This window comes from Dryobates pubescens, chromosome 6 (assembly GCF_014839835.1).
Source record: "Dryobates pubescens isolate bDryPub1 chromosome 6, bDryPub1.pri, whole genome shotgun sequence".
Lineage (NCBI taxonomy): Eukaryota > Metazoa > Chordata > Aves > Piciformes > Picidae > Dryobates > Dryobates pubescens.
The window spans coordinates 11,898,747-11,924,325 of record NC_071617.1 but is presented as its reverse complement, the minus strand read 5'-3'; the positions used below and the strand labels follow the sequence as shown (position 1 = coordinate 11,924,325).

Here is a 25,579-nt window from a genome sequence, read left to right as displayed (position 1 = left end):
GCTTGAGATTGTGCCCTCTTGTTCTGGTGCTATGAGAACATGTATATGTATAAACATAGGTGTGACAGCACAGACAAGCCCAAACCTTTGCATGTTTTGTGCACAGCCTCAATAAATTACACCTACACTGCTGACTGCTACAATAAGTATATATAAATATATCTATATATAGGTATATATAGATATATATAAGTATACATAAAATTATGTAACTTCTGTAATAATGAAGGTGGTTGATTCTATAATGTCTGAATTAAATGAAAGCATTAGGAGGACTAACACTCTGCCTTAAAAGTTTGAAATAGAAACCAAACTCAACAAAATAGAGATCATGATAGCACAAAAAAAACCCAGCATAGCTTCAGGAAAAGCACTGCTCTTCTAAAGTAGGTCCTGTCTTAGAAACAGAGCAGACGCAGCTTCCATTTATTATTTATGGTGTCTTGTGCCCATGTCAGCTCCTGATTAATAATTAAAATTAATCTCATTAAGGCAGATTTCATTACAGGATAATTTAATTAAATGATGAATTGGCTCCCAGATGTCACCATTTGTGCCATCTTTTAGAAGATGCTGATGACACAGATTTATAAGCTTTTAGTCCTAATCTGGAAAACTGTTTTATTTAAAAGAATTGTAGCAATGTTTCACAAGCCAGGCACACAACCTGAAATATAATTCAGATAAGGCGAGGCAAGCAATTCCAAATCTATGCATGTGTATTTCTGTATGACACCAGGAAGGCTGAGAAGGTAACAGTGACAGTTTCAGGCTGTGCCTTTAAAACAAATTCGAGCAAATTCACTTAAAAACAACTTTCAGTGTTTGTGAGGATCCTACATACTGGTATTTTAAGCAACTTCTTCCTTGTTTCACAAAGTGGCTGAGAAAGATGTAAAAAAGTTATTTTAGACAGATTGATGGAACATTACTTTGAATTTCCAGATTCAGTGTCTCAAGACTTAAAAGAAGGGACAGATGAATCTACAGAAGAAATGTCACTAGTAGCAGAAGATGATGAGCCTGGTTGTCCAATGCATCTTTTTTTCCCTGCTAGTTAACAAAAATGAGCTAATGACGGTGTTTCATAAGCCATAGAACAAGTAAAACAAAGAGAAGAGAGGGCACCAAGTAGTGATATCAGTACTGTGGCAAAAAGGTAATTCTTCATGATGTTGTACCTCTATTTCTGCACAGTTAGAAATGGCTTGTATTGCAAAACTGACAAGTCTTATTCTGTCTCCATGGAGCATCTTGGAACGGTTTATCTTTGGTATTCTGGCAAATGTCTCAGGTTTTCTTTTGTTCCTTACATAAACTGTTGAAAAGATGTAATTGCCTTTCTCTAAATAAATAAATAAACGACAACACTGCTGTGCAATGTAGAAAACTGCTTACACATACAGTATGTTCCAATTCACAGAATATTTGTATCAATTCTTAAAGCGTTAATATAAACAGCATTGTTTTATAAATCTCTTCTAATGCTCTCTTATCATCTGTAAGATATGTCAGTTCCCCAACACCACATGACTAGGAGTCCAGCAACAAACTACTACATGAAAGGTAAAAGACAGAAAAATCCCTATTCATTCTCATAAGTCCTGTGGATCCATTGCATGTTGTAATATCTTCTTTTCCTAAAGCCACATAATTATCAGGAAGCTTTGGTTCACTTACACTAGTAAATACTTCATCATAAAACAAATACATATTTTCCAGTGAGTTCAGAACCATTATAATTTTGGTTTATGCATATATATATATATATATATACACTTAAAGGAATGTTTTAACATTAGTTCTGTGTGTCTGACTCACAAGTTATCACAAAACTGTGACTTAGGGACATGGTTTAGTGTTGACCCTTCAGTGCTGGGTCAAAGGCTGGACAGGATGATCTTTGAGGTCTCTTGCAACCAGATATATTCTGTGATTTAGCAGCAGTGCTGGTAATACACATCCACAGGAAGAAACTTATTTTGTTTCCCTTATGTCTCCCCTGCCTATGATCCCTCTCTCCACTACACAGGGGAGAGGGCAGAAGAGAAAGAGAAGATAATGCTTTCAATAGCCATTTTGCTCTGCTTCCAAACCTGTGCCGATTATCTTAAAAAACTACAGTCAAAGAGCTAACTGATTTCTTTCTTTTTAAAAAGAATGTGGGCTATGTCAATGCAAATCACAGAATCACAGAAGCATTCAGGTGGGAAAAGACCCGCAGGATCACCAAGTCCAATTGATTACCCTACTTTACAAAGTTCACCCCTAAATCACATTCCCAAGCACATGCCCAAACAACCTTTAAACACATCCAGGGTTGGTGACTCAACCATCTCCCTGAGCAGCCCATTCCAATGCCTGACCACTCTTTCTGTGATTTTTTTTTTCCTAATGTCCAGTCTAAACCTACCCAGTTGTAGCTGCAATTCAAAATGTGAATATAATATAAAAGGTAAATTCTTTCATTGCCTTTCTATTTTGATCTGTGATTTCTAGAAAAGCTACAGAAGAATTCCAAGAAGCAAGCTTCTGAGCTTAAAATCCTTCCTCAAGATAGCTATGGTCTTTATAAGTCATCACTTCTTGAGCAGTATAGTATCTATCTCCCTACCAAAACTAGAATTTCTCTGCTGAAAAAATCCCTACCCATAAATAAATGGACAAAAAAGACAGATATGTTTTTATTTAATGGCATTGCATGGGTCTATTCCTCTGAAAAATGAGAGGGGAAAACTATCCCTCTTAAGTATTCTTCTCCTTCAGTATTTTAATTGACAATCTTACTAGTAGCTTTATAGGAAAAACAAACCAAAGCAAACAAACAAAAACCACCAAAAAACCAAACACCCAAACATAGAACTTTCTGGCATTTCCCCTACTGTTTACCTAGTGATTAAAGGTGCTCCTTAGTGTCTCCAATGTCTTGCTCCATTTTCCTTTCCATATATCCTACCAGGCTGGGCCTCCAGTCTATTATCCAGCACAGGCACCACTGTTTATTTTTACCTTGTATCAATGCATGGTACAAGCATGCCCAGTTCTTCAACAAGGTAATCTTTCCCAAGAAAATATAATTTCAAGTGAGAAAAAACAGGCAACACAAAGCTGATATTCTAGGTTGACCATAAACCCAGATGAAAAAAACCAACACAATAATAATGGACTAGAGAGCAGTTGAAAGTAAAGGTGTATGTATGTAACACACAGGGCAGTGATTTTCTACATCTTGTTGTTGCCTTTAACAAAATATACTAGTGTTCTTTTACTTGAAGAAGTCTTTAGTTAAGTTCTTTTGTACTCACCAATCTATACATCCTCTGTGATGCTTCCTGAAGCATCACAGGAAAAATAAATTAAAATGTGATGTATAGTTAGGTGATCAGAGCTGCATCTTCCTAGGACAGAAATACAGAGTGCTCCCACTGGTGATTTAACGCCATCAACTTACACTAAGCTCAGAAGACACTTTGAGGCATTATCATAGAGTTTTAAACATAATGATGCTTACAAGCATATTTATCTGCAATACAAATAGAAGGGAATGGTTTAATCCCAATGATTTGAGCCTGCATTTGTCTATGTGGATTTTGCCTATCGTTTCTAGAACTGTGTACTGATGGCTCAAGAAAGCAGCAATTACTAATTTAGTCAATTCTACTACCATGCTGAATCAAAATGGATATACACCATTAGAGTAACTATCAGAAATTATGCTCTGGTCACTAAACTGAGGTGGAGAAGGGTTTGATTTGCTTTCTCCCACACACATCTCCTTCACTCTTGATTCCATCTCTGCTCCTGTGTTTTGGTTAAGGTTATTTTGATACAGAAGCCTTTGCTCCACCAAGACACGGGTGCAACTCACACACAAAAAGCATGCAGAGCTTGCCTTCAAACTGATAACTGCAATTACTGTTATCTCTTGAACAATTATTTATATTAATATGAACAATTATTTATATCAATAATAGAAAAATACAAAGAAAGAGAGATTTCATATCTTAATGGTTAGATGTCACACCACAGATGCCACACCTGAGTGGTTTCATGAACCAGTCAGAAGTGAACAACGGTAGCTGTTAATTCAGATTGCTTTACCTGAACAAATTTGCTTTGTACAGACTCCCTCCCCTTACTCCCTGTGAGGGAAGACAGACAAGCTCACCACTGACACCAAACAATGTTCTTGCAGAAATGAGACATACAGATGTTTTCCACCACCTCATTGCCAGACCCATGAATTTGAAAGGGCAGAGGTGGAAAGGGAAGAACAAAAAACATTAGAGGAAGAGGAAGTATTTGCTTCTGTAGTTTTGCCCTGGGCTCTCAAATCTATTTTTAAAAGAACAGCTTATTTCACCTATACTAGAAGCTTTCAAACTGCTAAAGACATTGATTATAATTGCTTTTGATTAGCTTCCTGAAACTAATTTTGGTTTATGCTATGTATGCTTATGGGAACACCACCAAAAAAAGACTGGTTTCTTACTAATCTAGATTTGAATGACTTTCATGAAGTTTATTAATTCAGCATATAAGTGAACTTCTCTCAGAGCAAATTATATCCTCATAGAATTGTACTAATTACCTCAATTAACCATCAGGCCAAGAAGTTAATAGGTATATACTAGTTTTGACATTTCATCTTACAGGCAAAACATAGCTCAGCACCCACTGGATACAAAGCGGAACAGTAATATATTTACTTTTTGAGGTAAGCATTTTTCCCTCAACATATTTTTTTCCCCTCTGCATGCACTGAATAATAAACTCAGCATTTTCATCACCAGCCTTTCTGTTACATATTCAGTGTTCTACGAATGATCTAAAACCTCAATTATTAATGAAGAGTTGAAAATGTGTTAGGGTGACACTGATAACCTAAAGACTGAACAAAGTAAGAATGAATGTTTGCATTTCAGAATCTTCTAGCAAAATATCTGCTGCCAAAATTATGTGTCACTTTGAAAGGGTGAAATTACAGAAGAGTAAGCCTGAATACTTAATTCAGGAACCACTACGGTTCTTTGGAATGATTTTCTTTCCTAAAAATCTGTTTTTCAGTCAGGTTCTTTCCAACAAACTCTTGCCAGTTTTGCAGGAGTTAGGTGAAGAGGTAGGGCTTTTCCTCATTTTTTTGCTCAGCTGGTAACTTAGGCAATTCTTCTCCATTACCACAGTCTGATTCTAAAGCTACTTTAATTCTTAATGCCTTAATCACTTGTGCTTATTAAATTATTTAGAATGTGCTCAGAGCAACAAAGACAAGAAGGATCTTCCTTTGCAGCTAATGAAGCAAAGGAAAGTTCTGGTTTCACAGAACCTGTAGGATTGAATGGGCAGCTGAGGAAAGATGCCCTTGAAAGTTTTGGTTTATGCCTTCTGCCTTATTTTTCAGCTTAAAAAAGAGGGAAGTAATAATAATAAAAAATGTATAAAATAATAGCAGCAGAGTTGCCATCTCATCAGGAATTTCTCATAGGAAGTCATTATTTTTTTCTGGTGCTGATCGTTCATAATGTTTCATGATCATCTTCACATTCCTGCACCTTAAGATGTAGGTTACAAAGCTGAGGCTACTGCTCCAGTGCTATCTCAGCATCACATGCCCTTAAGGTTGTATAGGGAATCTGCATCTCCACTACAATTACCTCCTCATGAAAAAATAGGTAGCAGGTGGAAACATCATGAAAAGGGAGAAATCCAAAGCCCTTTCTTTGGTACCAGGTACACGAGCTACAGACAGTAGTGCCTAGAAAGGAATAAATTTAAATGTTCAAAGAAAAGGTTGGTGACCACATAGGAGTAGTACACAGGCATGGCAGGTAGACTGGTGATAGTGTCTGTGGTGGTTTGGCCCTGGCTGGGGGCCAGATGCCCACCAAAGTCTCTCTATCACCCCCCTTTTTAGACAGACAGGGGAAAGGAAAATATAACAAAGGCCCATGAGTCAAGATAGAAGCCATTTAATAAGATGAAAAGCAAAAGCAAAGGCTGACTACAGAGGCAAGAACAAAGATGTTATTCTCCACTTCCCATCAGCAGATGTTCAGTCACTCCCTGGGAAGCAGGACTTCAATATGCATAGCAGTTGCTCCAGAGGACAGACACCATCAATGGGTGTCCCACACTTCCTTCTTTCCCTTAGCTTTTATATCTGAATCGATGTTGTGTTGTATGGTGTGGAATATCCCTTTGGTCAGTTTGGGTCAGCTGGCCCAGGTGCGTCTCCTCCCAAGATCTTGCTCATCCCTCAGCCTACTGCTGGGGAGAAATGCTGGAAAAGCACAGCATTCATGCTTTGCTCAGCAGTAGCCAAAACACTGGTGTGTTATCAACACCCAGCTACAGCACTGCAAAATACAGCACTAGAAAGATGCTCTGAGAAGAATTAACTCCAGCTCAGACAAGCCCAACCTACTGAACAACCTATTTTCCACAGGGCTGAAAGTGGTGACCAAACCCATACACTAACAGCTAAAACTAGAAGGATATATTCATATATTTCATCTTTGCTGGAATGCTCTTGAATGAGACCAAATACAGAGATGGTAATGTTCAATCAGCAAGTACTATCAGCCCTCAGATAACATTTTTTTTGGGTGGGAGGGAAGGTTGGTTTTTTGGTTTGGGTTGGTTTGGTTTTTTTGCATTTTTTGTCATGTTATGAAAAAAGAAAAAGGTAAAACACCCCCACAAAAAAACAAGCCTACAATGGTAAGATGTGTCTGTCCAAGCAATACAATAGCTTAAAAGGCTATAAACTGTGAAGCCAAAAGACAGTTTGGAAGAAATACTACAACTATGAAATAAGTTTAAAAAAAGTTAAATTACTTTACCAAAATAAAAAGTCAACTTTTTTTCACTCATCTGAAGATCCTTTTTGATACATGTATTTCTTAATGCCTTGGCAGGGGGGTTGGAACTAGATGATCCTTGTGGTCCCTTGACAAGCATAAAAAAATCTTTAGTGTTTAATGAATATAGATACAAAGCTTCTTGATGCATGTGCTTACCATTTTCTTTCCCTAATAAACACTCAACAGAGACCTCAAAGGAAACACTGGAACCTACCAGAATTCTCAGAAGTGACAAAAACATGCAAACTGCAGAGTTTATTTTATTTGAATAACCTCCCAAAACTAGACACCAAACAAGTCTTGAAACATACTTGAGTTTCAGGGATACACAACTACTTAGGTGCAGTAAATACAATAAAATTTGTCATTTTGTGACTTGTGACCTTCCCGCCCCCCCCCCCCCCCAAGTAGAATCAGCAATACATTATTACTACACATTATAGAAATTATCAAGGGTGAAATCAAATTTATTGCAGTTGTAACACATCCAAAATAGAACAGGAATCAGGGTCTGTGCCAAAGAACACACTTTGGGCAGCTGATCGCATGATCTTCAAAATAGCTAAATTAATTTTGCTGTAAAAAGTAAAGCTAAACCCCACAAAGTATCAAACCAAAGGGCACAAATCATCTTCAGATTGAGAAGGCTTTCCCTTAATTTATTTAACAGCTGCTGTAGCATCTAGCCTTGTAACATGAAATGCCACCATACTTTCTGTCAATTAGATCCTGTATTTATTTAAAACAAAGGCACTTCAGTAATGAATATCATAATTTTATTGTAAAGACTGATTCAGCTCACAGATGAATGCACCTTATAGAAGTCTAAAATCATCTAGAGTAGTAGGGAGACTTCCAGAAAGCAGGAGCAGCAGAAGAAAAACAAAAAAAGAAAGAAGGTTTGTCTTCTAATATCCACCCCTAGAATATCCCAGGTGGGAGATGACAGCCCACATGCCAGTTACTTTTACAGGACCCAATTCAGAAAAGCATACCTATTCAGGAAAGCACTTAATTAATCACATGCTTATATGCTTTTCTTAATCAGGTCCAAGATACCACAGAAAATGGGTATAACAGACTTAAAACAAATGAGTAGCAGCAACCGAGAACTCAGCTCCATAGCATAAGCTTTCATTTCTGTACATACGTACTTTGAAGATGTGATGCACTGCTTAAAACAGTGTGGCCAAAAGGAGACCTCAGTAAAACCATATTCCAGGGCCCACTCAGTATCTCACATCCCTGGTCCACTTCAAATAGCACTGCAAAAGGCACAAATGATTCTTTTTTCCCCCACATTATTTTATTTCCCAGTAGATGAGCAGTTTCAGGCATATTGATTTCAATGGGGCTAAAAGGCAGGTAGCCAAAGAGCTGCTAATCACAGTGGTTTGGAGCTACTGATAGGTAACTAGTTGGAGTCAGCAGAAACAGGGAGAGGGAAAGGAATAAACTCTGTATATGATAATCATGCAAAGGAAAGATGACTAGCAGCACCACAGAGCAAAAGTGTTGTACTTTTCCCTTCCATTTAATGCTGTTCTCTGAGAAGTCTGAAGCTGAAAAAGAAGGTGGCCACCCGCAAGCAAGACTGCCCACAAGCTGCTTTGTGCAAGGCAGGAAGCTGACTGAGGGCACACGTGGGACAGATGGATTATGAGCCACTGGCAAGGTTTGAGAAATGTTGAGTAGTTTTGATGTGCTGTCATATCTGCATGTGATTATCAGCCAGCAGGAAAACCCAGTGGTCTGCACTGGGGAAAACAGTCTAAGAATGGTAGTTATGTGTTATGTATGGGAGTATCAAACCCCTTATTTGGTTTCAAATAACGGTTGTGCTATAAAAGGTCACTTTTTCACCTAGTTTACATTGTTTTTCTATCACTCAAAAATAAGACTAAGTTAAATGAAAGTATGTAATAGCAGTACCATTTGGAACATTACACTGAGAACCACAAAGTTTAAAAATACTCTCCTGCCTGTAAGAGCTCCAATCAAAGATATAAAGGCTAGATTTGGAATCTTCCTCACTGCAAGAGAACTGTAATTTTAACAGAGGGGAAAAACACAACAAACCAAACCAACCAACCAAAACCAAACCAGCCAACATCAAACAATACAAACAAACAGAAACCCCTACCCTGCGGTTTCATTCCTTGACAATGTTTATTAACACTTGAAATCAGCAAAATCTTAAGTATCAGCCACTCTAAACTTTGGATTTAAGAAACCAGAAGTTACACAAACACATTAGTAAAATATTTTGCAATTAGCCAATCTTGTCAAAATGCAGAGGATTTATGGAATGGAGCTGGAGGTGGGGAGATTCAGGCTGGACGTGAGGAGGAAGTTCTTCACCATGAGTGTGGTGAAGCCCTGGAATGGGTTGTCCATGGAGGTGGTTGAGGCCCCATCCCTGGAGGTGTTTAAGACCAGGCTGGATGAGGCTCTGGCTGGCCTGATCTAGTGTGAGGTGTCCCTGCCCATGGCAGGGGGGTTGGAACTAGATGATCCTTGTGGTCCCTTCCAACCCTGACTGATACTATGATAATTACAGAGTTATTAAATGTGAAATAATCTTGAAAGCTAAATTAACCAAGCTAATGAGGTATTACTTGGTACTCATATTTATTCTTGTGTGGCCTACTCTAGGTGATCCTGCTCTAGCAGATCTCTCAAGGTCCCTTCCAACCCCTAAACATTCTGTGATTCTGTGAATAAAACCTAGCATTGTGCAATTAAATCATCAAAAAAGTTTTCAAATAGGCAGCATTCATAAACTGAGAACCTGCTGGTCAACCTGACCCTATGTAAATGAAAGGTGTAAAGAACCTGAACTAACTAACTGTGCTGCAGAGGTATTTCAGGCAGGGAAGAAAGATCCTTTTCAAGTCGCAGTACCATGACAACTAGGACAGGAATAGAAGAGGGTTACAAATTCTGCATACCAATTAATGCACTACTGCCACAGTCTGACATGCTTTCTGAAGGCTTGACTTTTCATCATGGGACAATCATTGAAGCGGCTCTGAGGTATCAAAATACAAACCTACACAATCACAGAGTGGTTTCTTTCCTATGTGCTTTTATTACACCAGGTAAGGATGTGGGAATTCTTCAAGTATGAAGATGAAATACTCGTTCAGGGGCTGTTTCTTACTACAGTCCCTCAAATTCATTACCTCCTGTACCCATACTACTTACAAACACTCTACAGAATTAGTTGGGTTGGATTTTGGTTTTTTATTCATGATTCTCTGTAACTTATTCTTTGTATCACTTTCTTTGAATGGTCAACATAGAACAGAAATTTACAGGTGTGCATTTGGCACACATACACACTGCCATGACTGCTCAAAGAAGCTCGATCAAATATCCACAAATGTCCACGATTTTCTCTCATCCTTAGACTGAATTTGCTCAAATGACAGACATTTCCAGTATGAACTACAAAACAAAATATATATAGCTGTTAATACCACTGTATAATACAGTGGAAGGTCTGAAGGGTTTGTTTTGGTGACCATGTATTTTCTTTCTTTGTTTCCTGTTGTTTTGGGAGCCAAGAATTTTTGGCTGAATTAGCAGATGTTTAGTGGCTTTCCAAAATTAAATAGTGATTTTTTTTTTTTCTGGAGATCACAGAATCACCAAGGTTGGAAGAGACCTCAAAGATCATCAAGTCCAACCTGTCAACACAGACCTCATGACTAAACCATGGCACCAAGTGCCACGTCCAATCCCCTCTTGAACACCTCCAGGGATGGTGACTCCACCACCTCCCTGGGCAGCACATTCCAATGGTGAACGACTCTCTGTGAAGAACTTTCTCCTCACCTCAAGCCTAAAATTCCCCTGGCACAGCTTGCTGTTGGCGCAGCTCTTGTTCTGGTGCTGGTTGCCTGGGAGAAGAGACCAACCCCCTCCTGGCTACAGCCTCCCTTCAGGTAGTTTCAGACAGCAATAAGGTCTCCCCTGAGCCTCCTCTTCTCCAGGCTAAACAATCCCAGAACCCTTTACTGCTAGTTGTGTCATGGTGAGTAGAGCATGCACAGCAGTTTTCCCTTACATTCTAGTACATTCTGCCATTAGTGTGTAATGAATAGCTTCCTTCAAGCAAATTTAAAAAGTACAAGCATAAAAAAGCTGAAGGACAGTTGCAAGCCCACATGGCATCTACCCAGTTATGTATCCTTTCAGTGGAAAACAGTGCTAAATATTACACACTATATAACACCTCTATTATACTTTTTAACCATTTTATTAATACAAAATAGCCTTGTCACCTCCAGAAATGAAAGAATTCCTTATTCTGTCATTTTCTTTCCATTTGGAAGGCAGCTACAGCTTGTCTATTTCTAAGATGAATCTTTTCTCAGTTTCTCCCCAAGGTGATATAACCTCACAGTATGTAGGATATGATGTCAAATGGGAAGCTTCCCTAATGATTCCCAAGGAAGTCCTGGGAATGAAACCAAGTTCAACTGGAGCACATGAAGAGAGAAGGGTCTTATAAATTACAAAGAAGGACAGAAACAAAAAACATTTAAATAAAGCAGCTGAGGATATTCCCTGCATAATCTAAAATCTCTGTGCCCCTAAAGAGCTTTGAGACTTTTACAATGGTCTGAACTTTTGAGATAATTTTTTTTTGTTAGGATTTAGCTCAGAAGTCACCACTGAGCAGCAGCAGAGCAGCAAGGACTGATTGTACCATTCTCTCCCAGGAACCAGTAGTAAAGGATGGGTGAATGCTAGGAATAGAGCAGCTTAGCTCCAAACATCACAGGATGTTTCATGAGCTTCACCAAGACAACATTTATTTCACTTTTCAAGTAGCACTTAGTCATGGCACTTTTGCTGTTTTGTTACAGCAGCAGTACTAAAAAGAGTAAATACAGTGGCTAAGTGAAAACAACAGCCATGCAGTTATACCTCTATTATCCACCGCAGCAGGAAGCCATGCTGCATTTCACATTTCTTCATTACTCTATATATTTGGTATCCTCACAGTTGTCATTTACACACGTGGTCAGTCTTTTTTCCCCATGGTAGCTATTTTGCATCTTTTGCTCTCTTTCAGCATTTAAAACTTGCAAGACTATGTATCCTCGCCCTTATCATTACCTGACACCCTAAAAAATACCTCACCAGCTTTCTTGTAGGCCCCCTTCAGATACTGGAAGGCTACAATATGGTCTCCTCAGAGCCTTCTCTTCTCCAGAATGAATAGCTGCAACTCCCTCAGATTGTCCTCATAGGCGAGGTGCTCCAGCCCTCTGATCATCCTTGTGGCCCTTCTCTGGACACGCTTCAGCACATCCAGATCTTTCCTGTAACAGGGGCTCCAGAACTGGCTACAGTACTCCAGGTGGGGTCTCAAGAAGAAACAATGTGGCGTCTCAACAGTGTAGAGTATTTGTCATAAAACAATGGGTGTATTGACAACAGTTTACACACCTCCTCTATGTTCAGAAAAATGATCCACATAAAACTGTCAATGCTAGTGTCTTTCTTCTCCACTTCAGACACTGTTTCTGATCTACCCTTTCCAATCCTTCTCTTCAGAGGTATTAACATGCAGTTGCTACTAGAGCCTTGCTACTAAAGAGAAGGTGAGGGAAAAGTTATATTAATTCAAATCTGTCATAGTGTTTTACTAAAATAAACAACCTTGTTGTTGTTTTCCATTTTAGCTGAGAGTTACAGAACAGTCTTGCCTAGAAAGAATTTTAGAATTATTGAACTTAAGCAGTGATGGCTCCAGTTAAATCCTTCCAGTCCAAGGGGCCAGGTAACCTGCGCTGCATAGACACAGAAAGGAAACCACACACAGCCAAAACTCACAAACTGAATCTCTTCATTTGAGAAATAGCTTAAAATAGTACTCATGAGAAAAAATGAACTTTACTGTATTTTCTTCCTCTCACTACCCAGGGGATGGCTCAACTGGAAGAAGACAGTCTGCTGGAAGGACACTAGCAACTACTAATGCTAAAAAAAGTTTCCAACTCCAAAAAGGGAAATGTCCATTTCATAGAGTAATAAAGGGAAGATTCCCAGTGGGATAAATCAGCTGTGTCATTATTATTATTTTTTTCTTTCTCTCTCTCTTTTTTCTTTTCTTTCCTTTTTTAACTTTCCCTGAGTTTTAAAGCTTACTCACTATGGATAAATACACTCGCAATTAGACTGGCTTGTGAATGTTGATATTTTCCATCGTCTTTTTTAGAAACTATGCTAATAGAAAGCATCATCTTTGAGCACTGTGAGGCACTCAGACAAAAATTCAGATGTTCTGAAATACTGTATTGTTCCTGGTTAAACACTGCATCCCATATTCACTAAAGGTCTCAAGAATGTCCCTTGAGACTGATGAAAGTTAGAGAAAGACAGCTAGTAGGTCTTACAACATACCAGGTGGATTTCAAGGAAGCCACACTCCAGCCCTTTTACAACCAGATGGCATCCTTCCTCTTCAATGCACACCATGTTAGGTGAACCCAGACAGCAAAGAATAAAGCACTGCCAATGGGATAATTAAAATTATTCCTTAGCTCCACACTCTTACAGGTCAGCTGGGTGAATTCTGAGCACAATTTGCGGATCCACGATCAGATCATACCTACAGTACTGACTATTATGGCAAGGTCAGCTACAAATGGAAGTTCATTTAGACACAAAATTTTGCAGGTCTTTTTGATGCACAGTAGTCTCTTCATAAACATAAGAAATTAATTTGTTCATGAAGGAACATGTAGCACATTCTTTCCGACCATTACAGTCTGCTTTTTATTATTATGCAATTTAGAATAGAATAGAATAGACCAGGTTGGAAGAGACCTTCAAGATCATTGCATCCAACCTATCAACTAATCCAACCCACCTAATCAACTAACCCATGGAACCAAGCACCCTATCAAGTCTCCTCCTGAACACCTCCAATGATGGTGACTCCACCACCTCCCTGGACAGCCCATTCCAATGGGCAATCACTCCCTCTGTGTAAAACTTCTTCCTAACATCCAGTCTGAACCTCCCCTGGTGCAGCTTGAGACTGTGTCCTCTTGTTCTGGCGCTGATTGCCTGGAAGAAGCTACAGGGATCAAAATGCACTTTTCTTCCAGGTCCTCTGAATCACAGACACTCTCCCAAATACTTTCCGTGTACCTTGTCTGCTTGTGGAGCTGTAGAGCAAAGAGCACACTGAAAATACAGGTAAGAATGCCACCCTGCATACCCCTGAGTTTAACAATGAATTCAGACTCAAGGACCTCCAGGAGAAAAACACTGCATTTAGTCTCCACTTTGAAATCTGTTTTGCAAAGGATTCTCTTCCTTTTGATGCTACCAAATTCTAACTTCCAGAAATGTTTTCACAAGGAAAAAGCTAAACCCTCACATGTTCTCCATTAGCATTAAAAAGGCATGTCAGTCAGCAGAAGTCTCTTATAAACTTTTTTCAGAAATTGGTCATGAAAGTCACATCAAAAGTATTACAGTGGTAATACATAAAAAATACTATAATATGCTGGGTCTTGTTACAATGCTACTTTTATTACTTTTAGATGATTTTTTTAAAAAACTATTTTATTGCTGCTATTTACTGTAAAGATTTTCTAATGCTTATCAGTGACAATTCATTATAAAGAACACCTGAGAGCAAGATTATTCAGATCTCTGTACTCAGCTTTTGCTTTCACTCCAGGAAAGCACATTAAACTTATCAGATCAGAATTTATACCAGTCTCAGCTGCAGAAGGAAATATCTTCTCTGCCTATTGCCAACACAGCTCTGTCATCTACTGGTGTCTGCAGAATATACTTGCATCAACCCAAGTCCTACGGCATTCAAGACTCGGGGTTATCCAAAGGCACCTGTGCAAACCACTAGACTTTTTTTCCCTCCCCCATTGCTATTTTATTGTATTTTCTTTAGGTAATGCACTTGGAAGTGGGGAAATGTGTTGGCTCCAGTAACACACAACAATTTTGCTATGGGTGACCTGGATTTTCCAGGGTAAGTAAATTTTCTGTAAATATCTTCAATTTCAAATACATGATCTTAAACACAGGACTGTAGATCTTTTCAGAGTTATTTCTCAGCCCTGTCATTAGCTGGCAAATAGACTTGCATTGGTTAGAAAAGACCCTTAAGATCACTGTGCTCTCAGGTTATTATTAGTGGCTCTGTACAGCAACATTCAGGTCTGGTTTTGCCTTAAATATAATGAAACTTGTGTTAGGATGCAGTTAACATACATAGAGAGTGGCATGACAAACTCAGTCTGCTGCAACATTTAAGAAAAACCTTGCTCAGTCAGCTCTGGTCTTGGCTAAAATAAACTTTGTTTCTAACCTGGAAGTTGTCTTTATAAGAGCAACAGTCCAACACAAAACTCTTGTCTCTCAGATACAATGATGTTTCAAATTTGGGTGGATCTCTCGGACTAAGGTACAATCAATGCTGAAGTCCAAGTGCTGGTACGCTGCAAAACACACTACAGCAACAATACTCTCATCTGTTATCAGCAGTTGCTTTCAGGAACATGGAGGAACTGAGCCTAAACTATTTTATTAATTAATAAGTAATAAAATAAGCAACACAAGTTTGGGTTTTTTCCCTCACTGGAATCCTCTGGGACAAGTTCTGCCTTATGTTATATTATGGCAAAACTGTTTCCATTCAATGTAGCCATAACATTTCAAGACTTTTAACTTCTTCTAACTTCTAAAGATTTAACTTAATATAAAAGAAGAAAAGGAGTATGACTGTGGTTTAATGGGTCTACATGTGCTCAAAGTGTTTAAGACATAATTTATAAAATAGGAAATTAGATTCTTCATCTAGCATAATTTTATTACTGAAAAATGTTCCACTTCTCCCTCTCATTCTTCTGGTTTTTAATAGAAGCTGACTTGCAAGTCAACCACTCAGATACTGAGGTAAGGCTCAAAGAAAAGTTACTACAGGGAAAAGAAAGAAACCATGGCTGTTACATGATGCTGAACAAATATTAGCCATAGCCACAAATCATTCAGAAGCATTTGCTAGTAAAATATTTCTGGAATTATGACTTTTACTTTGTACTGTATTTCCAAGTCTGTTCCAGAAAAGTATTTAAGAAGAGGCCTAAATTAAAGCACATGAGAAACCTCACTGATTTCAGTGGGCTTAATCACATCCCTTAAGTCCCGCATACTCTTCAGCACACTGCTGCATCTGGACTTTTTACAATAACCAAATGAGAATAAACCATAGGCTAGAGAAGATGGATTCGCTGTCATGCTGTCAACTATACTGTGTGCATTACAAAGCTGACTCCTCTTTATTGAAGAAAAAATATTTCTGGGCATGTTCACATCACCTGTCAAGATCAGAAGCCTAGGCTTCTATCCTAAGGAAATTATATTTTCATCTTCATTCACAGGCAGGACTGACATGGACATGCCTGGAAACTCCATTCCAAGATAAAGTGCAACATTAAAATCAGTTAAAAGTATAACATTTATAAATTTGGCATTTAAAATACTTGAACAAGTATCATATCTTAATAGCATGATGCATCTGCATTTAGATTCTGATGGTTTCATACAAATAAGCACCATTTATAGAGAGAGGCAAGAATTTTATTAGACTGGCTCATATGTTCCAAATCTTATGTACACATGCACATCCACAAACCTCTTCTTATGTGAATTAGCTCTTGTTGAAACTCCAGCATTCTCAGTTGGCCCAGTTTTCAGGCCCTGAAAATAATTTTTTGTACCTGCAAGTTTTTTCTTCATCTTTCTTTTTTTCTTTCTAGTGGTATTATCTGTTGTAATACACCACATGATACAAGTAGCCTCCGATATCCCTATAGCATCAGAGCTACAATATCACTATTAATACAGAATTCCTTGTTCCAGGAACCCTAGAGAAGAAGCCTGTGCAGAAGACAGCATCTACTTTGAGGGAAGTTTGTGTAGCTTATGGAAGTAGCAATTTTCCCAAGTAGTTTTATCCTCAAAATTCCAGTCTGGGGCCTCTCTGGAGCCAGGAATACCAGTCATAACAAACTATGTAGTAGCTATGTGTCAGTACTTGTCAGTAGTCCAAGGACAGAATGTGATAACAGAATATATTTCTTTTATTGTTTTCCCTTGTTATTTAAAGCAGCCCATACAAGGCCTTTATATGTAAAGCTTTCAAATCATAATTTTAATTAAATCAGAAAGAAACACACATTTTTACTACATGCGTGTCAACAGTGAGAATTTGTATGTTCATATAATTTCTCCAATGATGTGCAATTCATGTACAACACAAATCAGCTCAATTTACTCTGCATGCCAAAGTGCATTACCTGCTTCTGAGAGTTGTTTCATTTGGTCTGTCCTGTTTGGTAAACGTGAAAAATAAAACACATACACGAGAGTCACCGCCCCTGGAGGTGTGCAAGAGGGGATTGGTCGTGGCACTTGGTGCCATGGTCTAGTCATGAGGTCTGTGGTGACAGGTTGGACTCAATGATCTTTGAGGTCTCTTCCAACCTTGGTGATACTGTGACCACTAGTGTAGTTTGGAAAAATCACCTTCAAATTTAGCACTGCTGGATTATGATAGAGAGCTGACAGACTGCTGAAGCAGTAGGGGGCAAAGCAACGAGGGGAAAAAAAAAGCTAATTTATATATTCACTGAGGTTGTAGGCCATAGGTAAAGGTATTGCATCAAAGAGAGAACAACAGTGATGTTTCCACCTCAGATTCTATTACGTTACAGACAGGGAATTATGGTATTACACTTTATTCTTCATCTTTTGTAATTCAAAGTGGGTGGTATTTTTGGTCACCTACAGCAAGCCATCCTTCTGTGCCAATTCTGCGTCTATACAAAGAGGGTAATAAAATACCTAAGCAACTCTCTGAAATGTTCTGAAATATATCTTGGAAAAGACATGTTGGTTATCTTTTACTTCAGCTGATTTCAAGTTAAGGTATTTTTCTTCAATGGCTGCTTTTGTTTAAAACCAAAGTACTCACTCATTAAGGGAAATATTCTTTTGCTTGCGAAACCTGTAATTTCTTTAGAAGGTACTTGCTTACTGCCATTTGATATAGTTCACTGCTTTCATAACAGGGAAATACTTGCACATGCAGCCAGCATTTCATGTCCAGAAGCTGGACTATGGAACTTCCAGAGGTCTCTTTCAACCGACATTGGTAATTTGACAAGATGAATTGCCTGTAATATTCAAAATCCCACAAAAATTGACATCACAGAGATAAGAACCACAACATTCTATGCTGCAATACAGTACAGTCTCCTAAAGTATGACTGGCATTTAAAACTCAGTAAAAGAACTGCAACTATTCTCCTTTTCATTGACCTGAGATTCAGCTGAAGTTGCCAGAGCCCAAGCAGTCTGCCCATCCCAGAGCAAGGAAGACTAAATGCTGCAGGCACAGAGCTCATGCATAGAGCAGAGCTCCAGGTGGAAACTGATCTGCAAGGGGGTCCCATCTGACACCTCCACACATTAAAACAAAACAAAAATGGGGAAACAATATGGTCTGAAAAGGTTGCCAGGGATTGTCCAGCTGCAAGTAGGGCATTAATGCAAGTAACAGATATGACAGTCTCTATAATCTGATGAAAAACAAAGAACTTACCCAGTGCACAAGGGGGATGATTGTCCAAATGTCACAAAAATGAAAACCTGTTCATTTAGGTTTAGCCTTGCATATGCTAGTGTCCTGTCCCAGAGCACTGCAATCTATTGTTTAATTCTAGGTGAAAATGAAGCAATCTAAATATGCGCACTGTTATATAAAAGGGCCAGGGGATGAAATTACAGCAGTTTCTAATAAGGCCCTTTGAAACCCTAAACGAGCAAGTTGGTGGCCAAATTATTTTTCTTCTAATTCTGATTGAACGGCAAAAGAGGACTAGAAGAAGGTAAAATAAAGAATGCAGGAGTGTAGTTTTCAAAATCCTATGTGTGTTTGCTATACCAATGCACAATAGAGGACTATTTAGGTGCTAAACCTACATCGTTTTATTGATCATCTCCAAGACTAATCTGAAAACACTTTTGTCCCCCAAATGCTGTATTCTTCACAAATACAAGATCTGTAATGTTTCCTTCTCTTCCATTTCAAAAGCAAAACATTTTCAACATGTATTTTTTGGGGGAAAAAAAAAGTACTTCTAGTTAGAATTTAGTAAAAACCAGCATACTTATTTTGAAGGATAGCAATAACAGTAACATAAAATAGAATATATTTCATTACATTTTCTTTCTTTATTTAGTGTGTATAGAGTGTATGGCAACAACAGCTACTAAAACTATCTTTTTACCTAGACATGTCTGTGTTTGTAAAGTAATCTGTGCTTATAATTTAAATATTATTTTACTTGATAAGTAATGGCCTGCACCTGGTGACAGACATCACACCAGAATACCTCTCTTACTATTTTCTTCTTTTTCTTCCTGAATGCTATATGATGAACCTTTCTATCAATGAACAGATTTCCTTCCTATGACTGGATGTACAAGCATATTCTGCATCTGGAACTGGAAAGATAAAGAAAGTTGAAAGCTCTTTAATACATACCGACCCTAGAAGTACAGTAGCATGGTAAGACCCAGAACAGCCTGCTTCATGCCAGCTGAAAGAACCTGCTGGCTCTCTACTGTACCTGAGGGTACAATTCTCTTCTGTGTCAGACAGTAATGTGCATCATTTTCCTGCTCATCTCTAAAATACAGCTATGAACAATTGAGATGTGACACATGTGCCTTCTGATAGACTATATAACTTTGCTGTGTAACGTAATAAACGTCTTCACTTGCTTACATCTGGTCCTGAAAGCATCGGTCGAGGCGAATCCGAACATCTATCAAACATCTATAAAACATCTATACTTTTACAATTACCTACACAGTTATGTGTAAAAAAGTATAATAAACTCTGCTCTGATTCTGACTTTTTATCACTGTGTGATCTAAATTACGACTCAGTTCCCCCACCTCTACCACATGGGAATGGGAGAATGAAGGCATAGGAAAGCAAGCAGAACAGATTTCTCAGCACAGAGGCTCTGTGAGACCCCATCAGGGAAGGAGACTGACTTCTGGTCAGTCACTTCATAAGCATTTAAAATGTAGCAGGAGCTACAAATGAAAGAAAAAAAAAAGAAAAAATAAATTAGTGACATGATGCAGTAACTTATGTATATATTACACCTAATCAAGCTGGCATCTGAGAAAATGCAGCAGCTGCTCAATTCACTCAAGTGAAATTCATTAGAGGCTCCGAGAAGAGGGGTGCATTCAGATTTGTGAAGCAGCATGTGGTCACGCAGACACTGCTCTGAGACAGAAGTGAAATGGTTTATGTCTTATATGGCAACAGGGATGCTGTGGAACTGATCATAAGTATGATCATATCCGTTTCACCTCACTGTGGTAATGTTTAGAGACAGAAATCATAGAACCAGTGAGTTCTTTTTAGTGTATTTTAAAAAGACAGAAGACAGAAAACAAAATCTCAAGTTGGAACAGTAGGAGGAATCTCAGAATTATGGGGAAGACTGTCACAATAAAAGCTGTATTACAGTCCATCATACTTCAGGATCATGACCTTCTTGCAGAAATTAGTATAATTTATTTTCTTTAAGGTAAAACATGAAAACTAATGTGTAAATAAATATGTCAGGCTTCCTCTCCCAAGGATGAAAAGGCCCTTAACAGGCTGCTCAAGGAAATTAACTCTGTAAAGGAATCTCTCTATTCAGAAAACTCAAGCATCCATGAAATGTATTATCCAACAGCAAGTAGTTTCTAACCCATCTTGGTGGCAGAGATAGTCAGTCTTTCAATTAACCGAGGACTAGAATATTCAGGGCAAAAGTGCCAGCACAAGTTTGAGTGCAGGTCTCAAATTCATGCTTATTCATACAATGTAACACCCTGACAGCAGTGGCTGGATTGTTAGACTCCTTGAATTTCCATGTTTTAAATCTTAAACTCCTAGCTTCCAAAGAGGAATCCTGAAGCCAGAATAGAGTACTTGGGCTCCACAAACATGTCAAGAAGCAGAAATCCTCCATGATGAGCAGAAATCACCTACAGGTAACCGGTGCAAAACATATTAAACGTTACAAAACTCTAGGGCAGTACAAGCAGAAGGGGTGTAATATACATATCTCATAACTTACTGGAGCTTAAACCAACAAAGCCTCATCTAAAGAATGCTCCATTCTACCTGTCATCTCTAGACCACAGTCCTGTCCCACAGCCTGTAAAGAACTAAGACAGCAGCACTATTTTATTTTTCAAAATTTGGCTGTGAGAGGAGTTTAGCCAGGACATAACAGTGAAAGACTTCTGAAGTGGGTAAATGAAAGCTCAGTGGCCACACAGATGGGCCTCACACCACAAATTCTTTTCCCAGGACACCTTGGCGAGATCTTAGTCCGAGTGCAATAGATGAAGACAATGATGAAAAGTGACTCTTTCCACTCATTAAGTTCTGCACTGTTCAGCAAAGAGCAAGAATAATACATTCTTTGGAAGCACAATTTTCTGTGACACTAATAGCAGAATTTCCTGTCCTTGTGTTATCTCCATATGCAACACAACACAGATCTCACCTTGTTTTTTAACCTGCAAGCCTGTTCTCACATATTAGCATGAAGTTATGTAGTAACTATGGAAAATACTGCAGAAAGTTGACTATCACTATAAAAAATACTGCAGAGACTATCTTAAGGTAGTAAAATGGCTACTCAGGCATCCAGCAGTGCAAAATCATTTTAACTACTATAAAAATACTTTTTTGTACTGAGCTAAACTGGCTTGCCTACTTCCTATTAATAATTGTTCCATGCATATCACACAGCATAATTGTTTCACAGACTATGAGGTAAGACCTTCTGCTTAATCTTTTATAACCTTTACATAACTTTATTAAATTATGAAGTTATGTAGCATTTACATTCTCTAAAGTTTTGGTTGGGAACAGTTTAAATACATAAATACATGCAGCTGTCCTGAGTAGTGCCATGGTGACTTAAGATTTCCAGTTCTGTATCATTTTTAAAAAGCAATAAAACTCTAGTCCAAGATAAAATCTCAGATAGGAGCTATCAATTCAGGACTAAAGTACTCCTTATTAAATTACTGACATTTCAAAAATGCATGCAAGCTTTTTTTCAATTCCTTGTACTTGTATTGCCTATAAAAGTTTCTGATATGAAAAAAAAAAATCAGATTAGTTTATACACATGGATAACCTCTCCCTCAGCAGGGCAAAAACAGAAATATTAAATCCCTTTATAGATCTTCAGTGCATCAAGCCCAAGCTGGGGATCACAGTACTAGCAAAATCTGCCAGTACTGCAACCATTAGAAATGAAGATATTAAAATCAAAGCCAATACTTTGGATGGCAAGTCCAGTAAACGTTAAATGTGACCAAAGCACGCTGCTTCCTCAGAACAGCAGACTGATGATAAGAAGTCTGGAGACCACATCCTTAAGGGAAAGGGAAATTTTAAAAGCAAGAAAGATCACCCCATTTTTCCCATCTATTTCATCAATCTCCCTCTGCCATGGGATAGACATTCCACCCAGTCTCACAATCCTCTCAAAATCTGAGGGAGTACTGAAACAATTCATGTATGTCACCTGCCACAGCCTGACCATGTGAAATTTCTTTGCATATTTGCTAACACTTGATTTGGTAAAAGTGACAGACCAGTATGGATATGTATTTTGATATCAGTATTTCAACAAGGCATTCACTGTGCAGTTTTTTAACATTCTTTCCTTCTAATATACCTTAGATATATTCATCAGCCCTTCAACAATTTTAGTTTTGCAAAATTCTATAGAACTATGACCTTTTACCTTTCAACAGTAACTTACTGCAAGAGGGTTGGACTAGGTGACCTTTAAAGGTCCCTTCCAACCCAATGCATTCTATAATTCTATGATTATAGGTAAAAAGGATTAAAGCCACCCATTTTGCGTGTGAACAAAGAAATGGTCTGAATCTAGAAGCTCAGAAGCTTTCCCCAATCAAATATGAAGAAAATCTCTTTCAGACACAACTTGAACCGAGTCCAACTTATTCCATCCAGTTTAGCACACTTGCACTTACTGATTGATCACTTAGATCCTGAGAGTCTTCCATGAGGGTTATTCACTTTTCTTTTCCCTCACAAGCAGAAATGATCTTCCCTTCAATTTACACTTCAGTAGTCTAAAATAAAAAGGGAAACAAAAAAAAATCAGTAGGTTAGCCTGTGATCCCCACCTCTCAGGTGAATATGCAGTAAATAAACACCTTAACTGAGGCTGTGGTTCCACTAAAATCTGCAGCATCTCTGAAGCCTAATATGACGTATCAATATTATTTCAGGAACCTATCTAAAATACACCAACAGAAACAGGAACACACTCATTATTATTCAACTCCTGCAAGAAAAAAAATAGTTATGAAAACAAACCAATAAAAAGCTAAAATGTGTAATACAGGCAGCGGTTTAATTATACAAGAAAGGATAAACCCTTGGGAGGCCATATGAGAAAGACAATTATGGTACATGGAACATAACTGCTTAATACACATTTAATGATAACCTCTTAGCCATTAAGTGTCTGGCAGAAAAAGGTTATTATGCAATTATCACCATGGAGTCCCTTCTGTAAGGTCCATTAAATTCCTTTAGGATTAAATAGAATACACAAAGTGGTTTATAATAAGCAGCTCCCTACAAAGTGGTAAATGACAGACATTACCCTAATTATCTGAGATGTCTATGCCTTCTCTCATAGGGTGAATAACTCTCATCAAATATTGAGATCTTCAATGGGAAAATTCTATTTTCTAAGAGCTCTGCATACAAATGATTATGGTAACCTTAACAATAGAGCCACACTATTACATTGCAATCTCCATCCTCAGAAAAGATCTGCTCTGGGGTTATGCAAATTTGAATGAATGATTTAGAAGAAAACAATTGCCAGTAATATTTCACAGATGCAATAATCACAATGTTATTCAATCAAAGCTAGCATTACATTTAAAAAAAATAAAATCTGTTAAATACATACATACAGAACCATAGAATCACAGAACTGTCAGGGTTGGAAGAGACCCCATGGATATTCTAGTTCCAACTCCTGTGCCATGGGCAGGGACACCCTCCACTAGTTCAGGTTGCCCAGAGCCACATCCAGCCTGGCCTTAAAAACATCCAGAGATGGGCCTTCCACCACCCCCATAGGCAACCTGTTCTAGTGTCTCACCACCCTTATGGTGAAGAACTTCTTCCTAATGTCTAATTTAAATCTACCCTCCTCTAGCTTGGATCCATTCTCCCTAGTCCTATCACTTCCCAACAGCCTAAAAAGTCCTTCACCAGGTTTCTTGTAGGCCACCTTCAGATATTGAAAGGCCACAATAAGGTCTCCTCAGAGCTTTCTCTTCTCCAAACAACAAGCCCAACTCCCTCAGTCTGTCCTGACAGGAGAGGCGCTCCAGCCCTCTGATCATCCTTGTGGCCCTTCTCTGGACACGTACATTAAGTAACCCAAACCAACCTGTATTTATTTATCAACAAGGCACCCCAACAAGCTGTTACTTAGATGTATCTCCAAGAACATAAACATATTATGGATCTGTGTTGTAAATTCTGACCAGAAAACACTTATACCTTATGTTACCTCCACCTTGCATAAATATAACCACTTCTTATATGAGCTTAAACAACACATTGTTCTGTTGGCACTGAGAGAACTTCTGAAAGGAAATGGAGCTACAAGCCATTGCACCCATCTCCCTACACTGTCCTGTGAATACCTCCTCTCTGAAATGTCACTTACTTGCCATACACCTCTGCTTACTCCCCAAAACGTAACTCACTAAATTTCCTCATGTTTCATATTATGTATTTCCCAGAACATACACACATGCACATTTACAGCCCCTTTACTTCCAGTCCTACCTGGATTTTTCCTGCCACTGCATTACAGCCTCCTGTTTTCCTTTCCCTCTAAGACCCAAAATGATTTCAGTTTTCATTTCATTAATTTTTGCCATGATGTTACGTAAGTTATGTAAGTGTCCTGGGGTTTTGCTGGGACAGAATCCCAGGCCAACCAGGGGCTGCAGGCCAGCAGCATATCTGAGTCAGCCAAGAGAGCTGTGAGCATCACAGTCAGTACAAAGGAGAAAGTTTGTTCAGATGAGACTCTTTTTTGGGCTCCTCCTTATCCTGCTCCTTTTCCTTATCCTGCTTTGGAGAACTGCCCTCCCAGGTATTGCCATTACTGCATTTCTCTGAGTTGAGTGTAACTTTATATATCTCATATAGACATTGGTGTTAATTTGGCTATTTCACTAAAACCTTTTCCATTTCAACCTGTGGATCATTGCTTCTTTTCCTGATTCCCCTTCTCTGCTTGAGAGGCTCCACCGGGTCGTAAAGCAGCTGCTGTAGTTTAGCCCCAGATACAGGCTAAGTGAAAACAATAAGGAAAAGATTCATTGTAAAGCTGAATATAATTCTTGTTTGCTTTTTTGTTTGTTTGCTTGTTTTTTTCAAAAAAAGAACTGCAATGATTGAATTTCAGAAGAATCCAAGGCATTAACATCTTCACCTATGATACTTTCACCAAAAGAGTGACCATTTCCCATAAATTTTCTGTCAAATCACA

At 38.4% G+C, this 25,579-nt stretch overlaps 1 protein-coding gene across 18 annotated transcripts in view; it reads right to left on the bottom strand.

Annotated features, from left to right (window-relative positions):
- EYA4 (EYA transcriptional coactivator and phosphatase 4) overlaps positions 1-25,579 on the bottom strand; it is a 161,948-nt gene that overhangs the window by 119,063 nt on the left and 17,306 nt on the right. For all 18 annotated transcript variants that reach the window (XR_008462308.1, XM_054162596.1, XM_054162595.1 and 15 more), the window contains exon 2: positions 23,019-23,120. Coding sequence is in view for 17 of the 18 variants with exons in the window: in XM_054162596.1 (XP_054018571.1) it covers positions 23,019-23,051 (33 nt within the window). In the remaining variant the exon portion in view is untranslated. The remainder of the gene's footprint in view (positions 1-23,018; positions 23,121-25,579) is intronic.